The 17,418-nt window shown below is 34.9% G+C and overlaps 1 protein-coding gene across 5 annotated transcripts in view; it reads left to right on the forward strand.

The window, feature by feature from the left end:
* UBE2W (ubiquitin conjugating enzyme E2 W) overlaps positions 1-17,418 on the forward strand; it is a 34,814-nt gene that overhangs the window by 12,720 nt on the left and 4,676 nt on the right. For 2 of the 5 annotated variants that reach the window (XM_064507393.1, XM_064507395.1), the window contains exons 2-5: positions 7,707-7,798; positions 10,514-10,616; positions 13,273-13,428; positions 14,595-14,688. In XM_064507393.1, the coding sequence (XP_064363463.1) occupies positions 7,707-7,798; positions 10,514-10,616; positions 13,273-13,428; positions 14,595-14,688 (445 nt within the window). Of the gene's footprint in view, positions 1-5,902; positions 5,924-7,706; positions 7,799-10,513; positions 10,617-13,272; positions 13,429-14,594; positions 14,689-17,418 lie in introns of those variants that run through there. The other 3 variants (XM_064507394.1, XM_064507392.1, XM_064507396.1) reach the window with 2 other exon arrangements.

Consider the following 17,418-nt stretch of genomic DNA (forward strand, 5'->3'; position numbering starts at 1 on the left):
GCATAGCTGTGCTAGATTATATTTTGACTTAAAGGAACAAGTTGCAAGGCTGGAAACAACCAGAGTATGTGATAAGAAGAATGGTATTCTTGATTCATGGTAAGAAAAAAATAAAACAAAACCAAGAGTAATAATCATAGTGACTTCAGAGATGCATGTTTCAACAGAATTGGAGATTTAGAAATACAGAAGGTATCCTGATAATTCACATATGAGTGCTGAAGAGTTCCAGGTTTCTAGGAGAAAGTGTAAGTTTACAGTGGCAAGCTGTTTCAATATGGAAAAAAATATAGGAAGTACAGTAGAAGTCAATATGCCTACATGACTAGCAGTTTAGTGACTTGAAGATCTCAAAAAAAAAAAAAAAAAAAAAAAGTGGAAGCAAGTAGTTACTGCTAAAGCTCAATATAAAAGAAAGGGGCAAGCATGCAAGAGTGAAACCAATCATGGTGCATTGTTAAAATTAGCAGGTTTGAAAAGCACTAAGAAAAGGTATTATAAATCTCTTAGAAGAAAGATGAAGAAAAGGATGAGCCCATTAATGGAAAAATAAAGCAGCGAATAGATGACACATACTTAATTTAAGAACAGTGGGACAGTAAATCATGCCTAACAAAAAGGACAGATTCAGTAGTTTTTAGGTACTGGATATATGAAAGTCAGTAGAATTCTACTATTTGTGTTTTTTTGGAGGGGAAGGAGAGTGGGGTAAATGTTTAAGCAACTGAAGTAATCTGTGTGTTTGACAATCACTTTGAGCATGTTTACAGATGATAGGAGAAGAATAAGCATGGTATCTGTCATGTAAAAAGGTGGCATCTGGAAACCTCTATTGGACTGAATGGTCTGTGATTCTAGAAGATATAAATAAACAATTAACTTGCAAGTACCTAGGTAAAAAGCATCCAAAATGGATTTCCTAAGAACAAATCACATGGAACTAACATGATTTCCTGCTTTGTGTGGTAACAATTGCATCAGAGAAGAGCAGTAGATGTGCTTTCTTCTGATGACACAAATAGTTTTGACTTGTGTTAGTGTGACATTTTAATAAGCAAACAAGGAAAATGTTGTTTAAATCAGTGGATTCTAAACTTTTTATCCTATTAACTGCAGAGACCACTTGTCAAGGAGTCACACAGATAATTTGGTCATAGTAGAATTACTTTGTTTCAAACTTTGTTTCAAGTTATTTGTCTGACTGAGAAATGGCATTTTGTTCTGTTAAGCGGAGAGAATGTAACAAAGGGTATTTTGAGGACAGTCTGTTCTGGTTTTCATGCTTTCTAAAAGCAGCTTGGATGATTCGAGTACAAGCATTTTTATAAAATGCACAGGTGACAGTAAATAGAAAAGCTTCAGCTGAAGAAGCATTTAAATCGACAAAACACAATTCAATAAAGACAGGTACAAAGTATTTAACTGGAGCGTGGGGGAGAAGAGAACATGCAAATATAAATGATGACTACCTGGCTAACCAATACTCAGAAGGGGCTCTAGGTTACGAATTCAGACTGAATATGAGTCAATGGGATTGTGCTGTTACAAAGAAAAAGCAAATCTCTGAGGTATATTCACATAAGTGTTGTGATAAGTCATTCTTCTCAACAATGCCACTGTGAGGCTTTGGTGCTTTGTGTGCTTTTGAGTATCATGTTTCTATAGCTAAATGTTTTAAGGAGTCAGCTGAAGAGCAGCAAAAATGAAATGCTTCGTAAACAAGGCTTGTGTGTGGGAAAATTGAAGGAATTAGATTTGTTTAGTAAAAGTTAGGGAAGGAGAACAGTAGTAAGTTGAAATAAGTAAAAGAATTTTTTGTGTGTCAATGGAGAGTGTAAGAGAACTAATTTTACATGAATCATTCATCTAGATCTACTGTGAAGAAAATCCTTCTAATTATAAAAGCAGCGGAACGGGCAACAAGCAGAGATAGTGTGCTGTGGAAAACATTAAAGGCTTTTAAGTGAAAGGATATTTTAATACTTGATCTAGCTTCATGTTAGGAAGAAGGAGAGGTGACTTCTGTGAGGTCTCTTCTACGTTTATAACATTCTAGAAATGAGGTAGTTTGTCTGAAAATTCTTGATCCATTATACTTTGTCCTGAGATATATATATATATATATATATGTATATGTATATATGCATGTCCCTACTAATACCTATGGAATTTTGTGCCAGAAAAGCAGTTTTCTATGCTCATGCCTATGAAATACAGGAAAGTCTTTTCTCATCTTGAAGCTGTCCCATTTTAAATGCTTAACTTTAGAAACTTACAGTTGCAGTGTGTCTTTTGTACATAAAATGTGAGTGGGTCTGGTATTTCAGTCATGTTTCTTTTTCTTTTTTTAAGTATATATCTGAACAATGAATTATCTTCAAGTGGTGCTACCACTGTGCATTTCTGATTGTGTGTGTGAGGTAGTAGTCTTTAGATTTAGCATTTCTCTGAGAAAATTAGTGCTCTTTGTAACTTGTTTGGTCAGCTAATACAAACATTTTTAACACTGAAGAGGAATTCATTTTAAGTTGTTGCATTTAAGTTTTGGATGTTTTCTGAATTATTTTGAGCTGAAATTTCCTAATTGAGCTGTATTAATTTGGTCTTCAAGGTCTACACTTAAGCAGTTTTTGTTTGTTTGTTTTAACAATTATGTTGAGTTGTGGTGAAGGAGAGGAAACAAAAATAGATGTTCATATCTGGCGATTATCTTCAGGATTTTCTGAATATCTTCAGCTGCATACCTGGCTATATTGGCAAGAATGTAGCCATCAGGTTAAAGAAAGTGATCCTTTCCCTCTGTTCAGTGCTTGTGAGATGACACCTGCAGTACTGTGTTTTGGGATCCCCAGTACAAGAAGAGCACTGATGTACTGGAGTGAGTCCAACAGGAGGCAACCAGGGTTAGGGACTGGGTTACATCATGTGCAAGGAGAGGCTGAGAGAACTGCGTTTGTTCAGCCTTAAGAATGAAAGGCATAGAGAACATCTTGCCACTGTGTATAACAGTCTAATGGGAAAGTGTAGAGACAATGGATCTTGACTCTTCTCAGGTACACAGTAGAAAGACAAGAGGCAACAGACACAATTTGAAACATGAGAAATTTCAGTAAGATACAAAGAAAACATCTTGTACTGTGAAGGTCTTCAAAACCAGGTACAGGTTGTCCAGAGAGGCTGCAGAATCTCCATCTGTGGAGGTGTTTGAAACTTGACTGGACGAGGCCCTGCTGTAACTGGACCTGCCTCGCCTGGACTAGACAGATGACTTCCGGAGGTCCCTTCCAACCTATGTGATTCTAAAAGTAAATCAGTTGGGTTTATTGGTAAGGGAATTAAATAGGGTTCATTAAAGCAACAAAGTTTCTTTAAATTTAATAAATCTTTAGATGAAGTTGGACCTTTGTTATGTCCCCTTTTGGCTGAAGGCTTTATCCAAACATCTTAATTTTGCAATCGAAATACTAAGTGTTCTATCTTCACCTTGCTTGTTTTTTCCCATATATTGATCTCCTAGAACTAAGAATTTTATTTCTTAGATGAGACATTTTGGCTATGAGATAACACTGTGTTTTGTTAAAATATAATTGCAAAGGCTAGAAGAATATAAATTTTTTTTTGCTAGGTTTTTTTTATGAAAATGCTTATCTTACAGTATTTGTGATACTTCAAAATACTCTGAGCATATAGATCTGATTTTTGGGTCCAAGATATCTTTGTGCAATAATGCAGAATGGTTTTAATAGAATTTTGCTCAAGTGCAGAAGGGTAGAACTCTTAAATACTCTAATAATTTAAAGAGAGAACTTTCTCAATAGTAGTTAGACCCTTTCTTCTCAAAGGAATTTTTCAGAAGTTGATTGAACTGTTTAGCAGGCCATGCTGGTCTCTAACAGTTTTGTTCCTATTGTTTTAGAGTACTCCTGTGCATCTACTGGAAAAGCTCTGTAGACTATTCATTGGTCTATGTAGAAATAACTGAGATGCTTGATGAACTTTCACCAGAAACTTTTAAAATTTGGTTTCTACTATTAAAGATACCCAGGCACGTTAGCCAGAGGTAATTAACTTGTGTGGTGTGGTTAATGGAATAGTAGAGAGTTGTAAAATAGATAGTGTCTTTTATTATTCCAGTTGGAAAAAAACAAATAAGGGCTTGTATGCCCATAAGTATCAAATCTTAAATGTCAGTTGCTCCAATAAAAGTCTTTTTTTCTTTTCTTTTCTTTTCCCTAAAGACCTTGCCGACCTTGCCTTGCTTCTATCTTTAGAACATAGTGGCTAGAGTAACATGAAATCTTAAAAGCATTTTTTACCTTGAGCTAACACTTGGAGTTTGTTTCATTATAGGGATGAGAGAAATCTAGGAATTTATCATAAATTTACATTTGTGACCTTTAATTTCAAAGAAAGTTATGTAGATCATAGTTATAGCTGGAGTTGCATCTTTCTCTGATAGAGAATAAAAATGAAAAGACTCTGTGCCCTTTCTAATAGCAGCTGTTGGACTACTGTTCTGATTTCTTAAAATGATTGGTGAGATTGTGTGTAAGGTTGTGACCTCAAGGTAAGCAATATAGTGATATACAAAATCCATCAGGGCATAGTATAATGGAGAACACTGCCGTTAGCCAGGTTAGGCATAGGATTAAACTGATGATAACGTTAAGGTTGGAGGGAATAACACCTTTTGCTGGAATTTGCTTCTGATTGGGATGTTCTTCTGGGATGTGGAGCAAGTCCAGAAGAGGTGCAGGTTTCTTGGATCCCCTCCTCACCTTTCTGGAGAGGGACCATGCCAGGGAATCTTCTGTTAGTCAGATTTGCACCGGAGTTGTCTTTGCATAATAGGTGATCATAGTCAGATCTTCTTTGTGGATTCCCATAGTTCAAAGTGATAAATTTCTTTGCTAAAACTTGTTTTTGTTTTCTCTACACTGGCCTTTCGTATAGCCTTTCTTATTTTGGTGACTTATATTATTGAGCCTGGCTTGAAAAGCTTCAGGTATGCATATCTGTTTTTTATTGAATGCGCTCTTTTCAGTTTTATATGGGAATGAAGTGGATATTTTTTCTATTGGCATTTTCAATGGGAGCTGCATGAACTTTTGTTATTGCTCGTTTGGACTAGCTAACTTGGAATAAAGATAACTTCTTTTGTCTTTAAAAATATGATTTTGTGCACTGTGACGGCATTTACACTTTGAGTCAAAAGTATACACTATTATTTCTCTGGGATGCACTTTTCCTGGGTTGTTTCTTCAATCTTGATATATTTTTGTATTGTAGCTGATTAGAAGTGATGTGTTGTCTGTGTTTGTTATTTGTATTTAATGAGCAGGCGCTCATGAAGGTGACAACAGATATTTAAAATGAGAGGAGCAAGGCATTTCAGTGGCTACTCTAGTGATCATATACAATTTTTTTTCTTGGTTTACTGCTGTTCTAGAAAGAGCCATAAATATTACATGTGAGAACTGAAAAAACTGTGAAGCAGTTTGAGTGAGTTTTTGCACTGATGAGACAAATAGAAAAAATGACCAAGACTGTTTTAGCCTGAAAATAAGGTTGTTGGCAAAAAGAAGCATAGGTCTAAATTTTAAATGAGAAGTTATTTTAGGTGATAATAATGTGGGGTTTTTTAGTAGGATACAGGACAACCAAAACTTCCTCTCTTCAAATTACTGCTGTTTAATCAGATATTGATACTTCAATGTGGATGTTTTAATTTAATTTTAAAATGGATTTTAGGCTTATTTTTATAAAGACAAAGAAGCATGTTGTCTGTCCACGTGTATAAGTAAAGAGATCTACTGAATTTTTTTCTAGTTTTGTATGCATTTGTTCCTTCATTGTTTTTATCTAACACTTATAAATTTCCTCTCTCCTAGTGGAAGAATCTTCAATGCCCTTATGATAAAAGGTTCTCATCTGAACTTTTTTTTAATATTTCTCTATATGACAATCTACATGACAAGGCATATAGATTGAATTTACAGGTTGACTACCATTTTTTTTATGATGATGATGATCTTGGAAAAAATCAGAAAGTGGAATGACTTTAAAACATCTCTTCCACTCAAGTTAAGAATTTATAAAATGATCTTGGAATGTTGTTTTACTGCAATTTAATTCATGACAGGGTGTGAAATACAGTTGCTGTTATCTGTCTGAGATTTTCCTAAGCTATGTGTAAAAAAGGAAATATTGAACACTAGGGATCTAATCTGATTCTCATTCTCATTGTGTGAGCAAATTATATAACTTTCTTATGAAAACACTAGCATTATTTTTCCATTTGTTTTTCTGTACACCAATTATAACAGCCTTTCAGTTAAAATTATTTCATGGCATAATGTTTCACTTCATTTTGAAGTTATTTAACTACTTACAAATAAGTTACTTAGACTTTCAGAGTGTGTATCTGGGTTCCCAGACTGAAGCTTTCAAAGTAGAAGCACAAAGCAAGTTTTCAGGGCTGTTTGATAGAGACAGAAATTTATTTTGAAAGATAAGTTGCAAATATTTCCAAGTAGTTAAATAGTTGTGTGTCTGAATTTATTGTGGTCTTTTTTTTAAAGGGTATTAATGAGATACTGGATCAATTCTGTGTTGACAAGTGAATTTCCTGCTTCCCTCACCACCACGCAGATTTTTTTTTTTTTTAAGTTCTGCTGAACATCAGAACACTAAGAGTTACAAATATGTGTTAAACCTGTATATTTTTTTGAAGTTGTAGGCTGAATCAAAATAAGATACTAAAACAGATTTTTATTCACCTTGAATGGTAAATGTAAGATCATTTTGACTAGTAAGGACGAAGGAAATGGATTTGTAGATGGTAAATAATAAAAAGTGTTCATAGGAAAAAGGAGAGTATGAAATGAGAGGGCCTTGAACTTTCTGTTATCTAGATGGCTTGGAAATGACAAAACATATTGCATAACCTTTTACATGCAGAAAATATACTCTGAAAGCATGGCCAATAACACTTCACATAGGTTTCATTTCCCTCACTTGATAGAATTTATAGTAACTGACAAAATTGTTTCATACAAGGAGTGGTTGTGGTTATTGGTTTATATCAATGTGTCAAAACATGTAGGAATTACCTGAGGTCCTGCTACAGCAGTTTTCTAAATATTATAACTCTATACAGATTTTTAAGATATAGTAACTACAAGCTCTATCTTATAGTTTGTGTTCTGGACATGATCTTTTAGTTTTTTCTGTCCTCTGGGATTATTTAGAAGAAAGAAAAGGCTTGCACAGACACCAGGCTTAAATATCTTAAATAATGGGGAGGAGGAGGAGTTGTGCTGTGAAGTTCTCAGAGAACTAATTCTAAATCTGATGCCATCTGAGGAATAGGAAATATTCACTGTTAAGTGTGGAGCTGCAACTGACATCTTTATAATATGACAAAATCCTGGATCCTCCTGTGTATTTCTTGACGCAACAGTTCCTCACTTAGTAGCATTGCAAATATAAGTGGAATTGCATATTATAAAGACTGTAATGAAAAAATACTAAGAGTGGAGTCTTTCCTCTTTCTCCTCTTTCAATTTTGCGTTTTATTTAAATTTTCAAATAAAACTTGTTTTACTTTCAGTAACTGATAAAATGTACTTTAGTGCACAATAATTTGTTTATTGTTAAACTTACTTTATACAATATTACAAGTGCTTTATGCAATTTCTTTCTAGAAAAGATTACAAAAAGAACTATTGGCATTGCAAAATGATCCGCCTCCAGGAATGACTCTGAATGAAAAGAGTGTACAAAATTCAATCACACAGTAAGTATATAAATACACTTTTATTTTTGTCATCAAGCTTAGAAGTGCAAGTGTTTGTAATGAAAGTATATAAGTATGCAGTGAAAGTCCTACATGCCACTTCTACCACTTATTCTAAGTAACATTCTGATTTTTTTCTTTTTTTTCTTAATTTAGGGACTGAAACACTTACTTTAATGTACTGTCCACTCTCTGAAACTGAATAGCTCATGCATTAAATCTGTATTAGGCATTTTACTGTCTAATAAAATGTCAATGGTTAAAATTTTCTGCACATTTTAGAAAAAAATAATTGAAGAACAATACCTCTTATAGCCAGTAACCTGTGAAATCTCTCTAAATTTATGGAAATCATACACTAGCTGGTTTAGATTCTCTCTATTACTTGTGTTGAATATATTCATTAGCTGTTGACTTCCAGGGTCATCTTTCTCGAAAGCAAGTGGAGAAAACTTCTTAAAGAGCAAAGTTATCAAAGTAAATGTTTGCATTTTCATCCCTGCTGTGATTTTATCTGTGATTAGTATAACTGAAAGAGAGATATGGTTAAATATTCCATATATTTGATTGAAATGGACTGGTGTAGTTCCTGATTTTAATTTAAACTATTTTTTTTTCTCCTCCTTTTAAACTGGCTGAAGTTCAGAATGCTTCAAATATTACAAGTTCAAATATTGCAAATACTTTTCACTCCCATTTAAACAAGAAAAAATTAAGTGAAAATTTACAGAAAATGGAAGAGATGGAAAAAGGGGGGGAAATCTGTTTTTATCTATTCTTGGGTTTCCATTTTTTTTAGAAAAGTTACCAGAGTACTTCTTTATTGGTTTTCATATGATGTGCTGTTTTTCTGCCTCTCAGTAGCCTGCAAATAAAACTACCTCCTGCTTACTGGTATACTAGTTTTTGAAATTCTCAGTGTTTAAAAGGTTTCCTTTTACTAGCAATATTAGGTTTTGCGCTCTGAAATTTATTGACACCAGGTAACATGTTCTGAGAGCATTAATCAAGCTACAGTTTGAGCTGATGCAGTGTAGATTTGTGTGGAAGTATTAGCGTGGGTTTGAAAAGAGTTGAATAAGAGCCTTTGGAGTAGCTAGATCATTTAACGCATAAGGCAGTCATCTTTTAGTTAACCTTTTCTTAAGCTTACACAATGATTAGAAGTTTAAAACACACAGGAAAGATTGGTTCTAGTGACTGACCATAAAAGGAGGAATGTCCAGAGCGAGCTATTCTCTTCTACTTTGTAAACAAAATTATTTCAAAAATGTGAAGGCGGGATGTTCTGGATCACAAGGACAAATAAAGCTAAGGTGTGTTGGTTCAGCATGGGTATAAATGTAAAAAGCCAGAAGGCATAACAAGATAAATGCTCTTGAGCACAGCTAGATTAAATCAAAGGGGTCTTCACAAAATTGGAACACTAGCCCAGCATTGCCCTGCCAGTGTTGAAGATGTATTCCTGCTGAAGAGTGTGACAGTTAGTGGTTTAACAGAGAAGGAATTTTTCTTATAAAAATAAACATATTAGAGGGAAAGGTATGTGCAAGAACTTGAAAAATTTACAGCTTAAATGCATGGGGACAGCATATATGACAGGCAGGATGGAGAAGTTGAGAATAGGTTCATCATGATTACCAACTGAAGGAGATGCTATTTTTTTTCTGAACGGACTGCTGTTCTGAAAAATCTCAGCCGCTTCACCCGTGAGACTGATGCAAGTCTTTTAATCTGGGCAGTTTTGTTGCCTCTTGCTGAATGTTTGTTATAGTCATATTCCCCAAATGTATAATGCTCAATCAAGAGTAAAGGATGGAAAAATGCAGGAGTGATAATCGTTAACAGAGGATGGTATTAAATGACCAACAATGGAACTCCAAAATGACAGAGAAGTTAGATAGCAGCGTGCTGCTGTATATTTTGAACGCTATTCAAAGCATCTGTTTTTGATTGGATGGAGAAAACAAAAACACCTATCAGTCACTTCCATATTTTGATGGAAGGAGCAAAAGCAGAGGAAAAAGAATCCTGTGGTATGTTGAGGTGTTATCTTAATTACCTGTTGAGTTAGATAAAGGACAGAGGAAACAATTCACTGAATTGGTCAGTAGCAAGTCATTACCTTCCTTTTTTGCTCTGACTTTTTCCTTTTTATGCTGTTAACTTTTCCAGTTTTGGTGTGGACATGCAAGATTGTATAGCATTCCATCTTTGACTTTTTTGTAGTATAAGGGGGAAGAGAGAAGTATTCCCCCTTCACACTTCAGATGTTGACATTTATTTTAATAAGCTGTATTTATGATTTTCTTGCAGAAAGGACAAAATGGAAAGAGAATGCATGCTACTTTATTTCCTTCCTAGGCTTTTTTTGTGTAGGAATAAACTTTGGAACAGACCTTCTGTTTTGGCTTTACTCTCTCTTGTTAACACAGTTACTTTATTGGGAAATGACAGGTCTGACTTGAGTTGAAGTGATAATTATTAGTATAGTTTTCAGTGCTATAGCAATGACTATATGTAAATAAACACCAAGCTAGTTTCTTTCAGATGCAAGCTTGACATTTTATTCGCTTTCATGATAGTTAAGATACTAGTGGAGAGTTAGTAGATTTTGTTATACTTGGCAATTGATTTGGTTAGTCCTGTGTTCCAGGAGTAAAATTACAATTTAGTAGTCTACAGTACTAACAGCGTTATTCCTCTGTTCTTTAGGTGGATTGTAGACATGGAAGGTGCTCCAGGAACACTATATGAAGGGGAGAAATTTCAGCTTTTATTTAAGTTCAGTAGTCGGTATCCTTTTGATTCACCTCAGGTAACTGCTTGCTTTCTTCCTTCCTACTTAGTTCTACTTTTAGGTTATAGCTGCATGACACGTGCTAACTATTAACATTGTCCACACATATCCTAATGTAAGGCTTAGTACCTTTGTTTTGTATTAAACACATTGTGCAGATGCCATTTCTTTTAAAAATGACCCTGGACTGAAATACAGTGCCCACTGCAGTCCACTTGGTTTCACAGGTGGCGAAGGAGCAGAGTAACTTGAGGGTTGTTTTTTCCCTTTTTGAGAGGCACAGAGTATTTTTTTTATATCATATTAAAGAGCAACACAGAGGAAAGCAGGAAGGTTCTCCTTTACTGGGATATAGGAGCAGAGTAAACAACAGACTGCTTCTTTGTCCCCTCTCCTTTTTACTGCCAACTTTTTTTTTTTTTAAAGCCTCTCTTACATCTTACCTGCTGTGATTGTTAGTACAGCTGGGGAAATATTGTGACTCTAGTAGGGATTCTCAGAGATGTGTGACATCTTATGAGAGGCCTGCAAATCTAGTGATTAGAATTAAGGTGTAAGCTGCTGTGTTGCTTTAATGACAACATCAGAAGAGCTGAAGGGGCAGCATTTACTGCTGGGCTGCAGAATGAGCTCTGCACATTCCTCCATTACCTGAGGGGAATGTTCCAAAACATCCCTTGTAAGGGGGATGTGAGTGTTCAGCTATCACTCATCCACCATCCTGCAAAAGGAAAAAGAAAAGCAAGGATGTCTGAATCTTTGTACTGTCTGGTTTTGACCTTTCAGCTCAACTTCCAAGAGGGAGAGTTAGTCATCTCTGTGATGCTTTTCTCACTGTTGTTGGAAGCCATGCAAAGAGCCATGAGAGATGTAACCATAAAAATATGGTATCTTCAGGTACCATGGCAAAAACTAGAGTGCTGACTTTTCAGTCTTAGGTTTGTAAGGAACAAACTGGCACCTGCACATCTGCACCCATCAGGTTTGCAGTGAACTCCTCATAGGTGATCCATAAGAGGAGTAGCCACTTTCATTTGCTTCCAAGTAGGTACTGTTTGTACTCCTTACCCTGTGTGTGTGTGTGTGTGTGTGTGTGTTGCTGTGTGCAATTTATTGTAAAACAGCAAACCGGATCAGTACATATACGCTGATTTTTAGCATAGAAAATATTTAAGTATTTAACATTGGATATTGGGTTGTTGTAGATAATTAGAATTTCCATTGTGAAGATGGTGCTGTGGAGTAAGTTCATTTCCTATTGCAACTCCTGGATTATAATCATCTCTCTCCCAAATCTACCTTCTGTGAATTGAGAGTTTAAGCTTCCGCTACTTAATCACTTGGTTGTTTTCTGTCTTAAATATGTGTGTCTATCATAGTGTGCATGCTTTTGCTTACTTAGTATGTCTAGCTCTTGCTTTCTGGTAAAGAGGAGACATTAGTCTGAACGGAAATACATTACTGGATTATGAAGGTAAGATGTTCCAGTGCTTAAGAAAATATCAGTAAAAGACCTCAAGTCCAAGGTAACAGGATAGATGATCGTTCTGCATCCAGTTCTTCCTCTGTCATGGCAGACTATTTGTGCCATTTAGCAAATAGGTTAAGTTCTTTCATCGCAATTCCCCATATGATTATGGTGATGCTTCCCTCTTCTAGTCAGTGTGTGTGTGTATATATATATAAATGTATGTACATAATATATATATAAAAACACGAGGCTGCTTAAAATGCTGCTGGATGGTAATGAGTGGTAGAGATTTATTATGTCATTGCATAAAAGAAGGCAGTGGTTGTGTTGGATAAGGAGCTCAGGAGGATAATGTCTGCCGTGAGGTTCTCTTTACTTCATTTTCATGAGTCAACCATGTTTGACACAAAAACTTGTTGTATGAGCAATAATTGTCGGAATCACTTTTCTAACCTTGTTTTGACTGTGGTATTGTCTCTTTAATAGAGAGGAGTTAAAGTTCTAAACATTGTTCTTCTGTTATTACTCCATGACAAATAACATCATATTTCAAATGGAATATTATCTAAAAATATTTCCTATGTGATACCATACTGTGGCTGTTTGAGTACTGCATTTTATAGTTAATAGGTTTAGTGCATTTAACTCTTCATGCTGGAACCTGCATGGGTTGTCCAGAGCTCCAATTTCTGTTGTGTCTGTGGTCATAGAAATACTCATTTGTGAATTTCATTGTTTCCTGGTGTATGAAATCATTCAATCTTGTGGCATGTGAAATCTTTCAAATTCAGTGTCTTGGGTAGGCAGCTCTATTCTGTAGGACACACAAAACTGAGACTGTGACATTTAAAAAGTTTAGTTTTTTGTCAGTACACTATTGTAATTGTGAATTTACCTTTGCACTTTTCTATGCTGCTATTCATAACGAACTACATTTACCCACTTATTGCACTTTATCGACAGCAGTTATTTAGGCTTACATTCTTTTATTTTATATTTTAATTACTTGCTTTCAAAAATGAATGAATCTAACATGGTGAAATGTATTATTCAGTGCAAGTGAAAATGGCAGAATCTACTACTTAGGTATTACTGTTTGCCCCAAAGCAATGCAGGCTTATTAAACAATTCTTTCACAATCTTTTACAGTCTTATTTATGCTGACAATAAATTACAATTACATTTATTTAATTCTTCTTTTAGGTCATGTTTACTGGTGACAATATTCCTGTTCATCCTCATGTTTATAGCAATGGTCATATCTGTTTATCCATTCTAACAGAAGACTGGTCTCCAGCTCTCTCAGTGCAATCCGTTTGTCTTAGCATTATTAGCATGCTTTCCAGCTGCAAAGAAAAGGTATGAGCATCTTTTTTATTTTACTCAAACAATTCTAAAAACAAAAGTTAACTGGCTAACTTTACAAAGTAAGGTTTCATCTCTCAAATTTTAAAATAGACAACCACTATATCTACTTTTCAACCACTGAAAAAATACTAAGCTAGAACTACAAAATGAGCAGTGCAGTAATTATCATGAAAACAGTTATGAAATAATCTGCTAATATCATTACTGGAAAAGAGGCATGAAGAAAACCATTCTAATTATACTAATTACAAAGTTAAATTGTGTCTTAGGACAATTCCTTGTAAACTGATTCAGATGGTAAAGGCAGTGCAAAATGATTGTGTTGAAATGTATATTTTGCATAGTGTAGATATCTGTCTGTATTAGAGTATTGTATTGGAATTAGTACAGCTGCAAAACCTTTAGCAGTTAGTTATTTCATTCATCTTTATCACTTTCATTGCAGGAAAGCGTGCTAAGCTGCATTTTTGGTCATAAGTTTGTGGCACTGATACATTAAACAGACTTTTTTTTGTAAAGATTCTATCATTTTACTGATTCTTTTGGAGTGAAATTACACTGGAAGTTAGATTTGGTCAGAGCTTTCATACATCTGTGCTATCCAAACATGCCTATTCATATCACATCCCAGTCAATCCTAATCATGTGTATGTGATAGAAAAAAGCTTCAAATTGCTTTGTACTGTATTCCTGCGACTTTGGTTTTGCACCATGATGACTGCACCATGGAAAAAACTGAAGAATATTTGATATAATAGATGTTTCTCTGTAAGAGGGTTGAAACAAAGTGCATTTTTTAAGCTACTCCAAGCTATGGGAGACTTATGAATGTGAATTGGATTCTAATTGTGTTATATTAGATCCAAACTGCAGAGGTATTTCATTTGATTCTTTTAAATAACTGTTGTTCCTTTTTTGTTTGTTTGTTTTTGTTTTTTCTTCTGTTCCTGCCAAACCCCCATTTGGAATTTTCATGGAATTTGTGCTGGAAGTATCTCTACTAAGAGTTTTGTTACCAGGATTCTTGAGAGATTTTTCTTGACCAAGGCCTAGCACTGTCTGTTATCTCACTTTCACTGCATTCATGTAACAGCTTTTCACAAGCTTATTCAAATAGTTCATGTGTCACAATGTGAGAATTGTTTGATTATTTGTAGGTGTTTTTTCTGTTGCAGAGGCGACCTCCAGATAATTCATTTTATGTAAGAACATGTAACAAGAATCCAAAGAAAACAAAATGGTGGTATCATGGTAAGTATTTAACTAGAAACAGGAATTTTGGATTTTTTTTTTTTTTAGGCTGAAGACAAAACGTAATAAAGTAGGATAAGTGTTTTCAAAGCCTTAAATTCTTTTTATTTCAAAAAACTTATTAAAATCCTGTTCCTGAAATATGCTATGGTGATTTTTTTTTTTTTTTTTAACATCACACTTTAATTGCTGAGTGAAATTTAAGCAGCACAAGGTTATATGAGTTTTAAACTATAGGATTTGATTTGGAGAACTTGTGAATTGTATCAGTCCTTGACAAGTCTTAAAGTTGAGTCTGGGGAAGCTACTTAGTGAAACCAGATTTCTATAAACAGTTTATTATAACTCTAAAACCAGATTTTTTTTTTTTTTACTGTTGGTAATGCTTTAAAAGCTTGCAGTGTAATTAAAATACCACTATATCTTTATAAACAGCTATGTTTTCAATAGATTTCAACTGTTCCACAGAATTTCTAATGTGGGACAACTGGCTGATTTAAAGGATCTTAGGAACTAATAGTCAATAATACAGCAATGTGATTCTACATGTGCATGATTTAAAAAAAAAAAAAAAAGAAATTGCCAAATATAGTTCTGCAGTGTAGTGCTTTTTGTTTTCCTTGCCACATGCTTCCTGTCCAGCTTTATACTATATTTTTTGTTTGTTTTTTCTCCCTTCTGCCTTAACATCTGTTGTCCTCTTCCCAGAGCTGGGGTTGGCTATATGTGCTTGGCTCATCCTTCCAGTGAGGAAGGAAAGAAGGAGTAGAGATGAACTATGCTTTCCTTCTTTCCTCTCTCCTTGGCTAGTACTTTCTTTGCTCTCCCTAGGAAAATGCTGTACAAATGGTGGTTATAGGAAACCCTTGCATCTTTCAGGAAGGGCTGTGTTAGAGCAGGAAATACTGTGTGCTAGGATGGTGCAGGAGGAGCGGGTCCCATAAATATCTTTCACTGAAGCCTCCATCATAAGATGTCCTCTCTCTTATTTATTTATTTACTTACCTGCCATCCCACCCCAGGACTGGTTCTGTTTCCATGTGAAATGAGATCAAATATTTGAGATCGTGAAAGTCAATGGAGAGGCAAAGACCAAAGCCTTCACCCTTACATTCTTAAAAGCCTGTAGGTGATTTATCTTAAGAGTTTGATAGTTTCATAATACTTGCTGACACCTGTGGGGCTTTTCTTGATGACAGTAATGCAAAAGAATGAACTGTGTTTCTCATAGTGTAATATCATAATAACCTCTCAAAAACAAGTTGACTTTAATCACAACAAGAGGAGTGCTACGTGTCATGGGATTAGGAAGTACTTAAGATACTTAAGACTGTTGATCATGTGGCTATACATTACATTGTTTTTAAAAATGTCTCCAAAAATAATAAATCCATTGTCCAAAAGACTTAATAGGCTAGGTTCTTCAACTTCATTAAATTCTTTAGTAGACATTCCCCCCCCCCCCGTCTCCTCACTCTTGTAACGTGTATGGTGCTTCTCCATTTCTCCTCTTGCTTTCTCTTTATTGGTAGTTTCTGGATAATTTGTTTATTGCTCTTTATTTTATTTTCACTTGCTACTTATTTTTAAAGAGAATCAGCTGAAGTTTCATTTATTAGCTTTATCTTGCGATTCAAATATGTTCTGTTTATTTTGAATCTATAGAAAGTCTCCTTTTGATTCAGGGTTGAAGTCTCTCAAGGAGAACATTCTGCAGACACTACTTTGATTTCTTATTCATGAAACTCAATTATGAGTTAAACAAGCACATCACCAAATGAATATGAAAAGAAATGTGGTTCTACTCTGAAAGTTGCTATATAATTGGGGCTGAAAAAATCGAACTTCTTATACTCCACTGAACAAGTCATTGAATTATTTCAAAATAATTACACAATGGCTGTTTTATGAAAGTCAAAATATTAAATAACCCAAAAGCCAGCCTAACATTCTGGCCAGAGAAAACATGTTCATTTAAATAACGCTTACTGTTTTGCTCCAGAATACTTTTTTTCTCTTCCTTTTTAATTACTAATTACAAAAGAGGTCATGTTTAAAAGTTGAATGAGATTCTCTCTCCCCTCTCCCCTATTAAATTCTTAAAAAATAAAAAAATAAAACCCCCATGATGTCAGTTGTATAAACAGTTTTTCATAAAACTTAGAGGTTTTTATCTCAAATTTTGTGTGCCCCTTTCTCCTTTTCTCAGTGACAAGTAATTTGCTTCTCTTTTGCGACTATATGACAAAGCTGCCAAGGGAGGATCTTTACATTTTCCATGGTTTTCCCAATTGGTTTGAAGAAATGCTGGATTGTACCAAGATGGGAAATATACTTTGACTGCTAGTTTTAACCCCCTCTATCTGGACGAGAGCAGTCTTCAACTTTAGGTATACCTGAATGGATTTACAAGCCCTTGAAAAAGGTGGTTCTGTCATCTTAATTTCCTGCTCCTGTTTCCATTGGAGTGCCACATATCTAACCGTGTGGTTGAACCACTTTGAGCTAGGTAAATTAGGGAAAGAAAAACATAACACCAACTGAGAAAGGAGGGGAAAAAAAAAAGGCAAAGGATAACCACAGGGTGAATTAAGTGCCAATACTGGTACAGGAACATGTGGAGAAGGAGGCAGAGTGGTACTGCTGCTTCTGCTGTTAGCTAGCCATTGGACTGCCTTAGCTGTAAAGGGAAATTGTATCCTCATGTTCTGTTAAGAAGTTTGTAGTCTC

The sequence above is a fragment of the Dromaius novaehollandiae genome, chromosome 2 (assembly GCF_036370855.1).
Source record: "Dromaius novaehollandiae isolate bDroNov1 chromosome 2, bDroNov1.hap1, whole genome shotgun sequence".
NCBI lineage: Eukaryota > Metazoa > Chordata > Aves > Casuariiformes > Dromaiidae > Dromaius > Dromaius novaehollandiae.